Source organism: Pholis gunnellus, assembly GCF_910591455.1.
Source record: "Pholis gunnellus genome assembly, chromosome: 9".
Lineage (NCBI taxonomy): Eukaryota > Metazoa > Chordata > Actinopteri > Perciformes > Pholidae > Pholis > Pholis gunnellus.
Genome location: NC_136535.1, coordinates 11,017,156 through 11,035,131, shown reverse-complemented (window position 1 = coordinate 11,035,131; position 17,976 = coordinate 11,017,156). Strand labels below are relative to the sequence as shown.

At 41.9% G+C, this 17,976-nt stretch overlaps 2 protein-coding genes across 2 annotated transcripts in view; both read left to right on the top strand.

The window, feature by feature from the left end:
• Positions 1-136: 136 nt before the first annotated feature.
• Positions 137-2,471, top strand: txndc17 (thioredoxin domain containing 17). Its single transcript, XM_079166898.1, has 4 exons — positions 137-373; positions 584-665; positions 1,649-1,724; positions 1,954-2,471. The coding sequence occupies exons 1-4, from the start codon at positions 229-231 to the stop codon at positions 2,020-2,022; spliced, it is 372 nt and encodes a 123-aa protein (XP_079023024.1). The 5' UTR covers positions 137-228; the 3' UTR covers positions 2,023-2,471.
• Positions 2,472-3,304: 833 nt separating this feature from the next.
• nxn (nucleoredoxin) overlaps positions 3,305-17,976 on the top strand; it is a 55,544-nt gene continuing 40,872 nt past the window's right edge. Inside the window, exon 1 of the mRNA XM_079166561.1 lies at positions 3,305-3,642. Within this exon, the coding sequence (XP_079022687.1) occupies positions 3,334-3,642 (309 nt within the window). The 5' untranslated portion in view covers positions 3,305-3,333. The remainder of the gene's footprint in view (positions 3,643-17,976) is intronic.

The following is a 17,976-nucleotide window of genomic DNA, read 5'->3' as shown; positions in this document are numbered from 1 at the left end:
TGTGTTTATTACAAATGTAGAATATCTCCACGACAAAGGACAACTTACAAATGTAGAATACAACTTAGGGGCATGGTCCCTTTAAGAACTTTTACACAGACCGGAAGTAGTACTGTCACCTTTTGAGTATTTCTCTCAGGTCCAGTGTTCAGAGGAGTAATATTTCTGATAACACTTGTTAGTGCTTCGTATTAGGTAGTGCATTTTCACACGAACTCGGTCTAAACGATGGCCCACTACGAAGAAGTGGCCGTGCACGGATATGATGACTTCTGTCAGGCTGTATCTGAGAGAAAGGGAAAGGATATTTTTGTGTATTTCTCTGGTAATAAAGACGCCCAAGGAAAGAGCTGGTGCCCCGACTGTGTGACAGGTAATGTCATGTATTGTCTACCTGGATTCAACCTGTATAATATAGCCAATAGATGTGTGTACGTTACTTTCATTTTGAGTAGACTTGATATGTATGATCATCTAACCGTATGGGACAAGCTTGTCATTGTTCTGGTCGCGAGACGTTCGTAACCAGTATGCCTTTCATTGATCTTTACTTATTTTACATTTGGTGCATTGTTCCTTCCAGCGGAGCCCGTTGTAAGAGGACAGATGACTCATCTTCCAGAGGGCTCTGTCTTCATCTACTGTCAAGTGGGAGAAAGGGCCTAGTCAGTATTTTACTTTTCTATCTTTAATGAAACACTGTGCTGTCACGAGACAATGTGTGCTGCGACTAACACTTAAAACGATCAGTTGAATCATCTGCTCTAATGAAATATGATAAATAATGGCCACTACAGGTAATAAGAGCTCAACAACGTAACGTAACATCTCCAAAAACTGTTGATTTACAGTTCGACCAACAGCTGAAAACTCAAATAGATTTGATAGATCATGATTTTGAAACAGTATAAAATGGAAAGACAGGTAATTCTTCTTAGTTTATGAAGCCAATAACATGTATACCTGCTAAATTACCACAAAGAACATCTCGTGATCAACCACATATAAATTATACATTGGGCAATTGCATTTCATGAATTTATATTTTAGGGAACTGATACAAACTATAGAGCCAGTTAGTGAGCTCAGTTGTGAAATATTACATTTCTAGATAGCCAGAAAGTCTTTTGTGTCACGAGGATGAATCTGATGCATAGAAATAATGAAATAAACCTAATAGAGGAACGGTAGCCGAGAGAAAACATTGAGCTTTTACTAGTCAAGACAGACGTATTTCTTTAAGAAACTTCATTATCTTTAAAAAAAACTACTTTGATATTGTGATATTTGCACCCATTCAGTCATAAATCTGTATTACATGTTGACTAATCTGCATGCAAACAATGGATTTGATCAGGCCGTAATGCTACTAGACATATACGATAGACTATTATTGTCTGTAAAAGACAAAAAAGGATTTCTGTTCTATGGTATGCTGTATAAATGTATAATATACATTAGAGCACCAAATAATGCTTATTCATAGATTTCATAATAATTTACTTCTCCAAAGAATGTCAGATTTCTGCAAATACATTTTCATGTTGGAAAGCTGAAAGTCCTCTTCAGCCTTCCCATGTCTGCGCTCTCAAATGTGTTACTGATGAATAATATCAGCTGCCTGATAATTTTTTTGTTCATGCTTCAGTTGGAAGGATTCAAATAATGACTTCAAGAAGGCGCTGAAGTTGAGTGGAGTTCCCACTCTGCTGCGATATGGCACGGTAAGAATAATTTGCCTCACTATCATACTGACATGATTAGACTAAAATGAGTTTTACTGTAAATGTTTAGCAGAAACATTAGATAATAAGAGACAATGTTCAGGTATCATCCAGTTTCATATAAAATGTTGCATATAACAAAAGCATAATCTTATAAATATTGCTATAGTTAAGTGGTCTAATGAGTGCATTCCCCCCCCCCCCCCCCCCCCCCGTAATCCTGTTTCAGCCTCAGAAGTTGGTGGAGGAAGAGTGCTTCAAATCAGAGCTGGTGCGGATGATGTTCACTGAGGATTGAGGGATCCTACGCTGTTCACATCCGCCATTTCATCATATCTTCAATGTTAAACAGTAAATTCACTTCCAGCATTATTGACAACCATGCACCAGGTTCATCTCCTTCTGCAATGTGATGCAAATCTGCAACTGTGTACGTTTACAACCGAAATAATGAGCATCCAACGTAAGACACAGCTATTCAATTAATCCAGCACTTGAACGTCTGCAAAGAGAAACATGAAGAATGGATGTAACTCTAATAGTGATTCTTCTTGGGCTGCTTTATGTGCAATCACTCAATTGTTATTTGTTATTTGAGTTTGACATGTTTCTTCAAATGTAACGTTAATCTAAGACACTAGTTGATTACATTTATACAAAATTCTTCGGATTTGTTGTCATTGTGACCATTTTTTATGTGATTATTTGTGTTGCCTTGCAGTAAGATTCAAATAAAGTAACACTTGATGTTGAAAATGTGTAGCAGAAGAAAACATTCTTTGTAGCGATGACTCCGATGAAGGCTTAAAATGTGCCAGTCTCACAACGATGCTTTTATTGGATGATTTCTGTTCTTGGGGATATTGACATTTGAACACATTTTTTATTTAAACTACAAGTTTAACACTATTTTCCTTCCCCATGCACCTTGGAAGTAGGTGAAGTTTTGCCAGAAAAGAAAGTACTCCACTTCGTTTGTTGCAGCCCGGGTAGTTTCCTGTTGTGAACACTAGGTGGCAGCATATCCTTAGGAATAGAGTGTAGTTTACCTCCAGCGTTAATCTTTTTTAAATTAGCAGAATTTCATGTAGAGTTGCCTAATGAAACTTGTTAAATACTCAAATTCTAAGCACTTAATAAAACATAATGTAAATTGAATTATGTAATGTAAATAAAACCTAAAATCCAACTGCTTTTAATCTGAAAGTGTGAGTATACAGAACATGTATCAGGATTAAGCTGCATTTTCTATTCTAAACACATTAAAAAATCCCCAGTGTATATCGATAAAGTGTCATATTCGTAGCTAGAATAACCAGATGCCATGATTAAAGTCTCTGCTTTGGTTGGGGGGGGGGGGCGCGCGCAACCGCTGTTGCAGTCAGGGTGATTTAAGCGGAGCGCATTCCTGCACAGCGCTCACACCGGAGGACGAGCCGCGGTGAGACACACATACACACCGCAGCGCCTCAACCGGGGCCAGGAGCTCACCTAAAACCTCAGATTGGAGGTGGAGGAAGTGCCGGGTGTCGCCCGAACACGAGCGGTTACACGCACAGCAGCCTCGGCTGAGAGGGTAACGTTGTGCGTTCGAGGACCGTGCGCCGCGATGTCGGAGTTTCTGGTGAGTCTGCTCGGGGAGCGGCTCGTCAACAGCGAGAAAGCCGAGGTGGACGTGCAGTCGCTGGGCGCCAAGCTGTCCCTGGTCGGGCTCTTCTTCGGATGCAGCCTGAACGCCCCGTGCAAGCAGTTCAACGGCAGCCTGTGCGAGTTTTACAGCAGGTTCAAAAAGGCGTCGGAACACAAGGACAAATTGGAAGTCGTCTTCATCTCGTCCGATCAGGACCAGATACACTGGCAAGACTTTTTGCAGGAGATGCCGTGGCCCGCGTTACCTTTCAAAGACAGGCACAAAAAGGTAAGATTGGGCTGTGGTGACGAAGAGGAACACCGGCAAATCAGTGCTTATTCTCCGAAGAGGGTTTAGTGGGAATGAGTGGGAAAGCCCCTGTTGGCCATGACTGCTTCTTCAGTCTGTGCACAGGTGCACAAGGTTTAATGTGGGTCCTTAAATTAGTTTCCTTGCTTCATTAACGTTTTTTTTCAAATCGGATTCCATCAAATCTGACTTTAATTATATGGACTTCTGTCATCTTATAATAAATGTAGTTATTGGAAACCCACACACATAATTCAGAAAATCTAGTTTTATAAAGCCAGGGGTTAAAAAAAAAAAGGTTCTGTGAAATGTCATCAGTGTTTGCAAAGACTTATGAGGAATATAAAATAAAAACATTATATTTCACCCTTTAAATAATAAAACTTGCAGCTCTAAATAAACCATTTGTCCATATTGTTCCTGACTTCATTTTTTTTATCAAGATAATCTAAATGTGGCAGACCAGACATTCCTAACTTATTATCAGGAGAGGAAACGGAAAGAAAGGCTTAACATCTTTTGGTCTCTCCACTGACTAACGTTTCTGTTCAAGGAATGGTTATTGGCACATAGTATTTCAGCCAAACGTCTCAGAGCACTGTTATTTTTGGATATATCTTATTATCCATGTGCCCAGTGATGGCCTTTTATTTTTGCCATCATCTCATCTATATCTTTTACTGGTTTCTTGATTATTATACAACAATACAGTGCTTGGAAGATTTCTAGTTAATTCTTTTGATTTGTCCCACGTATTGAGTATATTTATATTTGTCTTATTTTTGGGAATCATGAAGCAGCTTGGATTTTATTTCTGTAATATTTATTTTGAAAATGTAGTGTAAATACTATAGCTTTACTCTGGAAATAAACAAAGAAAATATATATATATTTTTAGGTTGTCACTATATTATCAAATTGCATCATTTATATCGTCATACATTTGACTGTAATCTCATATTTTGATGAGTTTTTTTATATATATACGTGTGTATGTAAGAAAATGATTGCCAGTTTCTTTTGTTGATAGCTAAACCTGCTCCATAAAAACAGAAAATCACCCACATACATCTTGTGTATGAATTATGCAAAATAATAAAAAAAAATATATATATATGGTAGAGGTTTCCTTTACCAGTTAGTAAGTGATATTTGCAGCTGCATAAACGTGAGATCTTTTCAAATGATAGGAAGGACTTCCATGTTACATGCATTATGTGTGTGTGTGTGTGCTACAGGACATCTGTGGGCCATGATCCCAGTGTTGTGTTTGCAGCACAGGTCTCTTTCTCTTTCACTAAATCTAAATGTAGGTGCAGAAGAGGCATGAACAAAGATCCGTTGGTCAGTTTGGTTTTGCATCGTCTCAGCCATGCATGTCGGTGAATGCTGATTTTTGTTTGCAAATTAAAATGGATTGCTATGGATTCAAATGTTCGAGGATTTTGACCCTTTTGCTTTTTAAGATAAGACTTGAATATACTTTTAGGAGAAAATGTACCTTTCTCATGTCATACAATCTGTGTTACAAACCACAGTAGCCTAAAATGTTTAGCAGCCCACATCTTGTCTTCAACACCGTCTGTATTTTGTCAGAAAGGATGCATGTTTATCAGCCTCGCCACGTTTAGCCATTTCAACCCTAACTGCTCTTTGTGTCGGTGAGGCATGACTTGGACTGCATCATTGTCTTGTAAATTCTTTCAGATTGCCAATGATGATTTCCGTTACACCTCATAATGAAGTCCAGGCATGAATGAGGCTCACAGATGACAGGGGACCGGGCGGGGGTGGGGGGTGGGGGGGGTTTGTCTAGTTGGCTTCTGGGGGCGGAGCACGTCCATCGCGACAGTGCAGCGTTATTGTGTGTGTGTTTTTTTTTTTTTTAAACTGCTCCTGGAGAATGTCTGTGGCATCAACATAACCATTGTTCACGCTCTTGTTGGTGGTCTATTGGCTGCCTCGGCCTCGTGAGAATACAGCAGCACAGTTGTGGATCGGTGTTTTGCAGAGGCCTCGCAGTTTCGGTCCAGTCTGGGCTTCATCCAACCTCTCGGCCTATTCTCTCTCATCATTGTAACAACAGCAGTGGAAACCCGTGTGAGCATCGGCAGCTGTAGTCCAGGAACACTATTTTATAAATGTGAGAGGCGTGCAGAGCGTGTTGTTACCCCTCATCATCTCCTAGTTTATGTATGATTTATGCATGTTGGCGTTTCAATTATATTATAATGGTACATGCATGTATGCTGGGATCTGCGCATTAATTTAAACTGCAGCATTTCCTTTCCCCCCCCCCCCTCTGGATATTGTTGGTTTGATTAGTTGTAGAGCTGCAACAATTAGTCGCTCAATTAATTGGCAACTATTGTGATAATCGATTGTACGTTTTACAAAATTGTCAGACTCTAATGCCAAATATGTGCTTGTTGCAGCCTCTTAAATGTGATGATTAGATGCATTTCTTTGTCATTTATGATAGTGAATTTAATATATTTGGGTTTTGGACTGTTGCTGGAATAAAACAAGCAATGTGAATACATCAAATTAAGCTGTTGGTTATTGTTATAACAATGAATCAGCTAATCAAAACGTATGACTATAATGAACATAATTGTCAGTCGCAGCCCTAATTAACTGCCCATTGTTTGTGGATTTATGTGTCTTGGTGGAACACAAGGTGGTCAACGAAAATGCACACTTTTTATTTATTTTTTTAGTCTGATAATTAGACGTGTCTACTTCAAGTGTGAGATTCATATTTTGCAAATAAGGAAGTGTGAAGTCAGCTGGTGACGAGATCGGCTCATTTGGCTCTGAGTAACGGACGAAGACGGAGAGAGCTGAAGATGTCTTGTCAAGTTCAACGTGAACTTCACTGAAAGTGATGAGTGATGTTGACTCAGTGTTTGACTTGGTGCAAGCCGAGCTCATCCCCTGAAGGGTGCACTTTCTCTTTCAGAGCCTCGCCGCCCACCTGAGAATCTCCGAACTGTACATCCACTCCTCCTCCTCACCCATGTGCCCTGCACTGACTTGGCTATATCTTACTGGAGGCTGTCCTCTTTCCTTCTTACTCGGGGGGCCTTCCTGACTCAGACAGTGTGTATTTAATCAAGAGGGGGGTAATATTCTTGATAAAATACAGAAAGAAAGGAAAATCTGGTGTTAACTTAAAGTCGAGGCCAATCTTTATAAAATCTGTCCTCGGAAAAGGGTGAAAGTTCTCTGATGAATTTAGTTATTTCCTCATGTGCATGTCTGACTCGCATGTTTTGTTTCTATAAAGGTTACTCTTAGGTCAGTTATAGACTGCTTAATAGAGTGGAACATAGTTGGTTAGTAGTCTATTTTCCATTCAGAAGGCAGTGTGACTCTTAAAGCCAGGCAGACCACAAAGTCGGAACCCTGTTTCTGAACAGCATAGAGGATATCCACTAGTGTTTGTCTCCGGGAATCCTCCAATAGCGTGTTCTCCCCGAGTGGACGTCTGCTTGTGGTCCAGGGTCGGCCAGCTGTCTGGCAGTATTGGCTTGCTGGCAATGCCTTACATGGGCTTGTGCAGCAGGAGGGAGAGAGTTCTATGTAAATCAATTAAAGCCTTGGCCAACGCGATGTGAAAACCCAACTTGACCAAAGCGGGGAAGAACAAGCTGAGACGCTGCCAGAGCTGCTCCTGCAGGGGTGCGGGAGGGGGGGGGGGGGGGGAGAAGGATCTCATCGCGGTGAGAGAAAGGCCTCTTGTTCAAGTCCTCCTGGTCGGCGGTTCTGCTCGGTAGCCGGCCCCCAGAGGCAGGACGGCCGCTCACTCGGCCCACGGCCAGGGGCTGAGGGTGCAAGGGGCTTCGGAGAGGGGCTGAGGACGTCTTTCATCAAGAGGTCACTGATCTGCTGAAAGCTGCAGAGCACCCAGCCCATTATAGCTCCTTGCACCGTGACAGCAGAAACGGCTTGAAAAGGGGGCCCAGACTGTTTAATCTGCAGGTGGTAATTCCCTCTTCTTGATCCGTCCATGTTGCTGTTGGTTTCTGTGGGCTTGTACCGTTAGATGTTTTCTTCTTTCGCTCGCGCGGTGTGGGTTAATAACGTCAACAGAATGTGACATTTTTGAGGTTTCTCTGATGTGGAACATCTGTAATTGAGAGCTTTTTAGAAATGTAATTGTAGGATTGGGAGAGGATGTATTCGTCACCAGTTTCTGCTCCGCATGCCTGTGCTGCAGCCCAGGGGAGCAGACGTCAGAGAGATATCAAACTGAGGTCTTTAAGATCGCCAGGTTGGTAGTAGAGGTGTTTCATCACCACGATACGGTATTATATTGATTCTTTGGACAGATACAATGTTTGTTTATTACAAAATCTGCAGTGATGCAATTTTGATTCAATTCAGGGGCCTGCGATCAATTTGAGACGATATCGTGTGTCCATTTAACACACTTGGTTACATTTCAACTCACAAAAAGCAACTAAAATAGGATTTGGCAATTGTATGACTGGGCTCTGTAGGTAGGAGGTGCGCTTGGAAGGAAAATGGTGACGCAGGCGTGCATATCTTGATGATAGGTATCGATGTTTTCTCTTTACATCAATAATATTGGATGGTTGAACACTGAATCAATATATATATCGATCCAGATAGATGTATTGTTACACAGTAGGAAGGTGGCAACACATTTAAATTTCTGCCTGCTCCATAACAGTAGGTCTAACCATCATTTACAGACGTTACATTAACATACATGTTAATACATTATTGTAAAAACATGCAGAATTCATTAGATCCAGATGCAGACACAAACGCACAGTAGATGAGGGTGGTGTAACGTGGCCTACTCCTCCACGCAAAGCTGTGACCCTGAAACAGTGGCGCTCTCTTTTAGATTCCTAACTCTGATCAAAGTACAGCAGCTTTAATAAGCAGCCTGATCTGAAGACGGCTGTGGGACTAAATGGAAAATAAGATAATCCTTACTTCAAGGTGTTTGACCCTGGCAGATAAGATGAGTATAATGAAAAAGAACACTTGACCTAAAGTTTCATGTTGTTTAATTACATTTTAAAGATGAGTAACCCCCCCCCCCCCAGAAACGTGTAATCAGCACTTAATTCTATTTACTCACTATTCATTTACAATATCTTTTTAATAACATGAACACAGATTACAGATTTATTTCTAATTGCCAATTCAACAATACTTGGAAGCCTTATATTTAGGCAAAGGAAGTTCTGTGTGTTGGCATAATACCTGCAACTAGATAATGACATTATTGACATATTATGATGTTGTTATTTCAAAGCAAAAAAGTACATGAAATGCTGCAGACATTCATCGGGCATTTAATTGATTCGGATTTATTTAGCATCTCTGCATTTTGAGCTTCAGGTATGATTGTGTATGTGTTGTCTTAAAAGCTGATTGGATATTTGCAATGTTGTTGTTTTTGTTTCACTGGTCGTGAAATAATGCATCACTTCAGCGCCAGCGGTGTATCAACCTGGGATACCAAAGGTGTAATATAAACATAATAGTATTGTAATGCCATGGCTTTTGCAATTACTACTGTTTCTACATTCCATTGGGTTTTGTGTAAGCTGACCTGGTAGAAGCTGTTGCTCTGGCTGGAAGTGTGCATGCCTGGCTGCGGTGCTGTAGTTTAGCGTGACTCTATTGTCCTGCAGCTGTGAGGCCTTGACAAGAGCTTATGTAAAGAATGTGGGCAGACACCTGCTCCACTGAAGCCGTTCAGGGCCAGAGGGCATCGAGACGGTGTGTTCGTGAGGGCTCAGGATACTTGGCAATGCCAACTGTTACATCTCACACCACCAAGCTTGTGTTACTGTCTTCTTTCACCGCCCATTGTGTCCTCTTTACTGGGAGATCTGTAATATTACGAGAGGCCACAATAGAGATCTCATCAGAGGTGAAGTTCGGAGGCTCGCCTTACCCTAGTGAAAGTTTAGGGAACAGTCGCACCGTGTGTCTCGTAAAAACCCATTCCCTGTTGCAACTTAATCTGTTTTTACTTCTGTTATCTACCCGTCGGAGGACAACACACACTAGCTGTAAGGCTTCGACCTCCGTCTGCGGTCCTTGGACCCCTGAAACGATACTCTGGGATTGAGTTTTCTCTCTTTGTCTCCGTGTTCTCCAGCTGGACTGTGTGGTTTTCAGTCAAGACCTTCCAAAGCGGAGTGACGTTAAAGATAATGGACATGGCTAATGTGTTCACCGCAGTGTCTGCAGTAGCTCTCGACGAGAACAGCAGATGATTCCTCCGCTTGCGCACATTACCCCAAACCCGCCCATTTGACACGTACTTGCCAGTCAAATCATCCAAACCAGTGCAGCATAAAGTTCAACATGTGATCACTTGATATTCATCTTGGACTCTACTGATGACAGGAAAACAGCTCAGACCAAGCTTCTTTCCATGGAAATAAGCAGCGAGTTGTTACTTCAATTCATAAATCTACCATCATCCGCTATGCGTTTCTTTCTTTCTTTTAATGCTACTGCGACCGTATCCGGGAGGTTTCTTCGTCCTCTTTTCTCTGAGCCGAGAACCCATCACGGACGGGTTGTTGTGCGTGGACCCTCCCCCACTCAGTCCTCCGGTCTCTAATTGCCCCACACCGCAGCTCAGCAGCCCCTTCCAACATAATAACAGCATAGCCGCCCCAGGGGCATCCTGCCATCCAGAGCTGTCTTTCCTCTTCCTTTTGTTATCTCTCCTAGATTGAATGTTGGCTCTTTGTGATGTGCCCAGTTCCCCCCCCCCTCATCATCAGCACTGATCGTATTTCTTAAGCTAAATAAAAAGACACAGTGATGGAAGCATGCTTTGGTCCGTCACTGAAAATGTTCATCTTTATCTCTGACTCTCAATGAAACCCATCTTCTTCAGGATGCTGTATCAGTGAATGTTGATTTGATGTAAATGTATTCACTGTATGAACATTTCTGGCGTGACAAGTTTCCCCTTGGACGATAACCCTTTCCCTTCCGTGTGACCTCCGCCCCGCTTCCAGGATGGCAGCACTGTTGTGTATATGCAAGCAGTGAAACCCCCCCCCCCCCCCCCCCCCCCCCCTCACTGGGGTGTTTTCATCCGAGTGTAAGTGCTCCTGCAGCTCCTGCTCCCGCCGTCTGAAAAGAAGCTCGCCGTACAAAGAGACCCACTGTCTCAGCGTGTAGCATGGCACACTGGCACCAGCCCCGCTGTCTTGTCTCCAGTGTAGCTGGTGCATGTAGCGAAGGGATTTTTATCTTAGCAACTGACAAGCAGCAGCTTTATTTCATGAGTGCAAAGCTGTTTTCGGTTATGCTGCCTTAATAATCGAATTGTATTGTTTGTGCTGCGCTTGATTACACCTAAATGATGTGCGTTGGCCATTCCCAACCACTAACCCATCGTACCGCTGCAGTTGTGGGAAGACGGTGGAGTAGCTCAACTGATTAAAAACAAAAGACATATTGACAAATTTGTGTTTTGGAGGAAAATAAGCATTGGATTACAAACTGGTGTGATAAGCAATGGATAAACTGTTATTAGTGGCTGAAAGTGATGTACTGTGTAAACATGTGAAATAGTTTGCTAAAAGTAATGAACAGCTGAAATGGTTAAATGAAACATGCAGATGAAGACCGAGGACAAACAGGTGGGAGTCACTCCCTCAAGCTAAGAAAAGGCTCCACTCTGCTCTGATGGCAGCCCACCTCTTCTATGATTCAACATAGATGTAATGTGGGCAATGCACTGTATCTTATTCATTGTCTGCTGATGTAATCACATCGTGGGAGTTTATTTTGTGGATCAATTTGTGAGACAACTTTGTGAGTTTCCAAATACCTCAACATTTATCACGGTATACTGTACAAGGATGAAGATCATCTGGCTTTCATTTGGCGGTTTTTCAACCCATCTCAAGCCTTCTAACCAGAAAGACTGTGGAAAACGAAAGTCGTAAATGGCCTGAGTGGATAGGGATCAAGAGAGTTCTAAAGCTGTGATGTCTTCAGCATCAGACCACAGTGTTCAAGAAAGTAACCAAGCATATTTCCCCAAATGTTGAGCTATTCCTATAATGAAGTATTGACAGTAAAACTGGATAGTATTTGCAATATGCCAAGTCTCGTCTGTCACATTCTAGGACAACCTGTCAGCATGCATATGCACTCACACACCCGCCAACCCCAGTCACTCAGCAGCAGACGGACTGAAGGTGTTCACCGAGAACCAGTGGAAACTGAACAATATTAAAATCCAGAAATAGCACTTTGTCAGTTTCTTGACAGCTCAAAGAAACTTTCACCCAGACCAGGCCAAGTCCCTTATTATTCTTTCTAATCGTAACTTGCTTGTTCATATAGACCCCTTTTTTTTTTTTTTTGACTGTTTCAAGGAGTAAATGCACATGTGCTCATTTTACGTAATTCAGATCAGTTGGTTCTAACTGTCGCTTGATCCTCACTTTGCTCCTATAGGCAGATGCTACATTTACAGTAAGCTGTTAATCTCCCACCGGACAGCGAGCCAGCTGAGGATAGATCATGTCTGAAAGGTCACAGACGGCTTCCATAATATCGAAGTAGCTCTCAGTTTTCGTGGTACCAAGTTAAGGATTTTAACAGTTGCTGAAAAAAACCAAGAATTTATAAGCAAGCATCCTCAAAAGTACTTTTCGTCGAACCTCAGCAACTCAACGAGACTACAGCTGCGTAGCCAATTTAAATGCTGTCCTTGCTAAATTGGCATGTTGCGTTAAGTAAAAGTAGAACAAAAATTGAGGGGAAGCAAATCTCATGGCCTGAGAGAGTTTGCTCATTATATTTTATAATAACCAGAGTCACTTGGAATCATTTCCAGGTGCACCCGTACCCTGCTCCTCCAGGAGATCGCACACAAACAAGCATTCTTGAATTTGGATCATTTAAATGTATTTTTATTTTGATTATCAATCTAAATATTCAAAACCGTCTGCAGCCAGGTTCACTGAGTTTACCGCGCCTCTGTTATTTGACACCAATGCAACAGCACGCTCTCCACATAATTGCACATTATATCTACTTGGACAAATGGATATGTTTGTATTCCCAGTTGGTATCCGTCATGGCGTGTGTGTGTGTGTGTGTGTGTGTGTGTGTGTGTGTGTGTGTGTGTGTGTGTGTGTGTGTGTGTGTGTGTGTGTGTGTGTGTGTGTGTGTGTGTGTGTGTGTGTGTGTGTGTGTGTGTGTGTGTGTGTGTGTGTGTGCACGCTCGAGTCATGTGATTCTTTAGAATACATTTGTGAGCTATTACTCAGGGTCACTGGTGGGCAAGCTCATCTGGAAAACTAATAATGGTGCTGCAGGGTTGCTAATACATTGATTCATGCTGGTGTGTTTTCAGTAACATTACATTGACAATATGAAGCAGACTTATTTATTAGCTGGCTACAAAATATTTACTGGCACTGAAAGCCTGTGGCGAATTAGCATAATAATGGGTGCAGACTTAGTGTTTAGTTTCAGTGTTGGCAATTCAAACATTTGTAGATTCCCTATGTGATTACAGCATCTTTCTAAATATTCTGAAAATATAAGTTGTTTTGGGGGTTTTTTTTGTAGAAAAAATGAGGCCACCCTGTAGTACAATAACTACAACAATAATCTGTTTTTGATGCTACTTCTGGGGGTGCTATGTTTGTAAATTTCCCAATTCTACAAATTTTTATCTTCAACAGCAAACCTTTCCGGCATCCGTGAAGTGAACGCCTCCCAATTGTGAGATGCAAACATTGTTAGAGTACTTGAACCTGCATAACCGTAGAGTTAATACTTAATTGATTAATTAATAATAAAGAAAATGGTATCTGTGAGCAGTGCAACAAGCTGGAAACACTGCAAAGTTGGGTGATCTACGGGTTTGTCATTTCAAGTGGTACCAGTCACATTACACATTGTCATTGTATCCATGCGATTCAATGTTTTGTTGGGAAATTTCAATTAGTGATTGTTTTAAATACTGACTGTACTTTGAGGCTGTTTATAAAATCTGCTCTCGACAAAACTCCTTTTTTTTTTTTTTTTTTTTTTTACAGCAGTTCTTCAGATTGTAGTGAGTGTTGAAGTCTGGCTTGTTTGTTCACTTCAGCTTCAGTGAGTAAAGTAAACAAGCACAGAACTTGACCTTGCTGCTGAGAAACACACCGAGTCTGTATAACGTACCAGAGCAGCAGGCCAGAGGATCCACTGATGGTAATCCATATGGAGTTATTGGCAATGTTGCTGGCTGTAACGGGGAGAAAGTTAGAGGGAAGACTCAATAAAAGGCTGGCTAACACTAACCATGACAGGAAGCAAGGGTGTCATGAGAGGTGCTGATTATCTGAGAGAAAGAGGGATTGAACACTCTCTGAGTGAAGAAGTAGCCTTGGATATAATGCGAGCGCTAGGCCTGTGTTCTGTCTTCTGAGGCGTGCTGGTCTTCAGGTGTCACATCCCATTTTGAAATCAACTACGCTATGTCTTCCTTCAATAAAAACCCCACCGCACGCATTCCACACATATTCCAGCTCATGCAGTTGCAATAAGGAGTGTGTTCGTCAGAAAAAGACGCACGCAAATCATCACACTCTTTAAGTTGTTGAGAGAGCGGACCCCCTGCTGAGGCTGCTCTGTGGCTTAGCGCTGCCTCTGTGTTGGGGGCTAATCGCTGTTTTGATTAGTCTTTTTTTTTTTTTTAACCCAATCTGTTTACACGGAGCACCGATCCCACGGCCATGTTGAATGAAAGGGTTTATCAGCTTAAGCCTGTTGTAAGGAGCACGAGAGGTCTCATCTTTTCACTGTGGAACGAGAGCGGCCCTCGGACACAAGTGTCCAGGCAATTAGAGACGCCGGGGCCTCAAGGAGAGATTACTGGCACACAGAGTTGTGGCCAGAGCGTCTTTTCTAGTCCCGCGCATTGTTCACTCGGGTGTTGAGACGCATGACGCTTGGTGCTGTTTTCTCAAAGGGCAGCAGAGGAGATAACCCAATGCTGTCACAGGGCTCTTATCTGGGGGCAGATTCTTTGGATGAGACATCAAATTATAGACTTCAATGCTGTAAATTGTTTTCCCACAAACTGATGGCAACAGGAAGTCTTGCTTTCTGATGTAGTAGCAGTACTTTCAGAGGAGGTATCCTCTCTTTTTGTTTTTGTTTTTTTTAAACTTTCAGCCCATAATTTGACATTCAGTTGCTGTTGTAATGTGAATATATTCAAGTTAAGTAAGCCTGATTATATTCATATTAAAAACGGTCGTTACCTAAGGTTCAACAATGCATACATTGGGACAACAGAACTGTACCTCTCTGTTTGTATTCCAGTTTATAGGTAAGGTTGCACATCAAGGGCAAAGATTGTAGAGCTGAAGTCATTTGTGAGGTATTTGATTTGCTGGATTGGCAAAAGCAGACGTTCCCATCTGGTTGTTTTAGTCATAGAAAGTGTCTCGGTTGATTTGCTATAGTGATCTTCTATATTGAGTGACATAAAATGACACATGCCCACTTCTCCCACTTCCAGGTTGAGCCATAAAAACAAAATCCTAAAAATGTCTCATAAAGATCATGATTGAGCAGATGCAGCAAGCCTTCACAATAACATTTGATTTCTATATATAATATAGATTTTCAGTATACACCCACATATGTCACTTTTTATGAATTGAATAATGACTTAGTTTTATTAGTTCCATTCCATGTGACTACCTTTTTGAAAAATAGCTTGTCAAGAGATAACAGAGATATATATATATATATATATATATATTAGCACACAAGACCTGCTTTGTTCCCTTAAAGGTTAGAGCGTAAGAACCGAGGATGGCCATGACAATGTAATGTCACATTGCTGCTCAAGCATTCACACACATTCACTGTTTGCAACTGTGTACATTTTTATTATAACATCCAAAATATTGTCTTCACAGGGAGACCAACAGATTGAGTTTTCCTAGATGTGAACAGGACTCAACGCTAAGGTTTTATGGTTTCTTCCTCTAAAGGAAATGAACTCGCAGAAAGCGTACAAGCTTTAAAGTGAGGCCCTGCTGATGTGACTTGTAGCCTGTCAGGCGTTAAATTGAGTCCGGAGACCGTGCGAGCTTAGGGAGTGCGTAAGCACAGACAAAATACTCAACCCTCCCCTGCTGCTCCACACTCCACCAGTATGTCACTCGCCACCTGCTCATTTGACAGCGCTGCTGGTTTTGGAAGCAGCAGGTGTGCACCTCGAGTCCTAGTGGTAGCAGGTTCCGATCCGGCAACCCCCGGTCCGTGTGTTGTGCTCGGTAAGCCTGCTTTCTCTAAAGGTGGAATAGAGACCAGGCTGGGATCATTATGTGTGGCCGCATCAATAGCCAAGTGTTGGTGTGCACACAATCCCCCACAGAAGCATGCAAGCAGAAAGAAAGGCCAGATGTCAGGAATGTCTGTGTCTTTGTGCCAAGTCTTCCTTTTCCCCTTCTTCCTTTTCATCTGTCATATAATTATGGTGTGCAGCAAGAGCTGGAGGTATGTACCATGTTTTTAAAAGAGGGAAAGGGAGAGAATAAGACTAAAGAATTATTGTTGAGATTCTTTTTTTTTTTTTTTTTTCGGTATGAATGAAACCGGGCTCAAAAGATAAAAGGTGAGACCCAAAACCAGAAGGCACGGTTTTGATCCGTGCGTCCTTTCTCAAGAGTGCAAAGAGGCGCTCGCTGCAGCTGAAAAGCCCGACATGTGGAATCATTTCTCTGCTGTCCAACAGAGTTGTGCTGTGAGACCAAACCCCTTGGGAAACAAAGGCATCTCCATCACTTCATCGCTTCCCCCTCAACGCTTTGTTGCTCCAGGTGTTCAATGTCTGAGCAGTCAGAGATGAACTGCAGATAGAAACTTTGTGCAAAGATACGTTTTGGAAAGAAGAAGAAGAAGAAGAAATATAGCCTGAACTTTCTGCAAGGCTGTCAAAATTCTCACAGGTGCTTTATGAAACTCTGCTTTCCCTCAGTTGAACTTGTTTAAGCTTGAGAGGCTGAGTGAGTGCGAGGAATCCTCTTAACTTTGCTGTGGTGAGAGAAAAAAACTATCTGGGTAGGGATCCACCAGTGGGGTGGAGATATGCTCATGATGTATACTGTAATTATGCCCTCTAATTACTGGCATCAGAGCATAATCACAAAATATGAAAGCAGTATTTCACATCACTCGTGCTAACAGGCTATTATTATTGATGGTCTGTTTTTGAAGCCATTCCAACAAGGCAGAGCTGAGGGACGTAACGGTTTGAAGTACAGAACAATGTATAACGCTTTGGAAATAAAAGGAACTGACTGTACATTATTTCCTTTTTAACATGCTCTTCCTTTATCCGTTCTCAGAAAGGGAAAGCAGAGCCAGGTTAAATACCTGGCGTGGCCTCAAAGCTCCGAATATTTCCGCGGAAAGCAGAGCGGTTTGTGTAAGTTTGTGGATAGAGATAACAGATTGCATGTCTTTTGTGGCCGGTGAGTTGCCAGTTCTTGAGAAATGGGTGTATCACACACTGGCCTGGAATATTAGGTAATAACACACTGGGGTTTCTCAAGTGTGACCACTTTGATCTTGAGATCTGCTGGTATCAGAGTAGTGCCGTGAACCTTGACAAAATGGAGCAAGAGTGTCGATTATATTAAGACTAATATTCACTTATTAAGAGTCAGGTGTGACCTAGTTTGGTCTGATTTTTACCGTGGCTCAGTTAGTTCTTATGTCTGGCTTTACAGCCTCCTGTTGAGGGATGGTCTATTTTTTTTTTTCTCCTCCTTCAGCTTCCCTTCCGTTGTAAGATCCTAGAGTTATTTTGGCCTTGAAAGCCAGACCTGCTGTCCTAGAATAATTTTTTAATCAGGCTGCTTCCTCTTCGTTGATGGTTTACGCCATCACCCGCAGGGCGTCAGAATAAACCAGAAGAGTCAGAGGCATCCCTGCAACCTTTGTTTTTCCGTTAGCTGAAAGACGGCGATGCAAAGAAGGATGGAAATATTGCATTTTCAATGATCTGCACCATCTTTGATCTTCAAATCGCAGCCATTACGTGTCATAATTTTCCATGTAAAATTCCTCAGATTACCATGCTTTTGATGTTCATTCAGACTCGGCTTTGATATCGCCGGGCTGTGATTGTGAATGTAACTTCTGATTTTGTGCAGCGTTTACGCCATACAATAACACTGCTCATTATGCAAACACCCAGATACCACTTCTTTATCTGAACAATGAAAAATGTGTTCCACTCACAGTCCGTTTGTGTACATGCCAGAG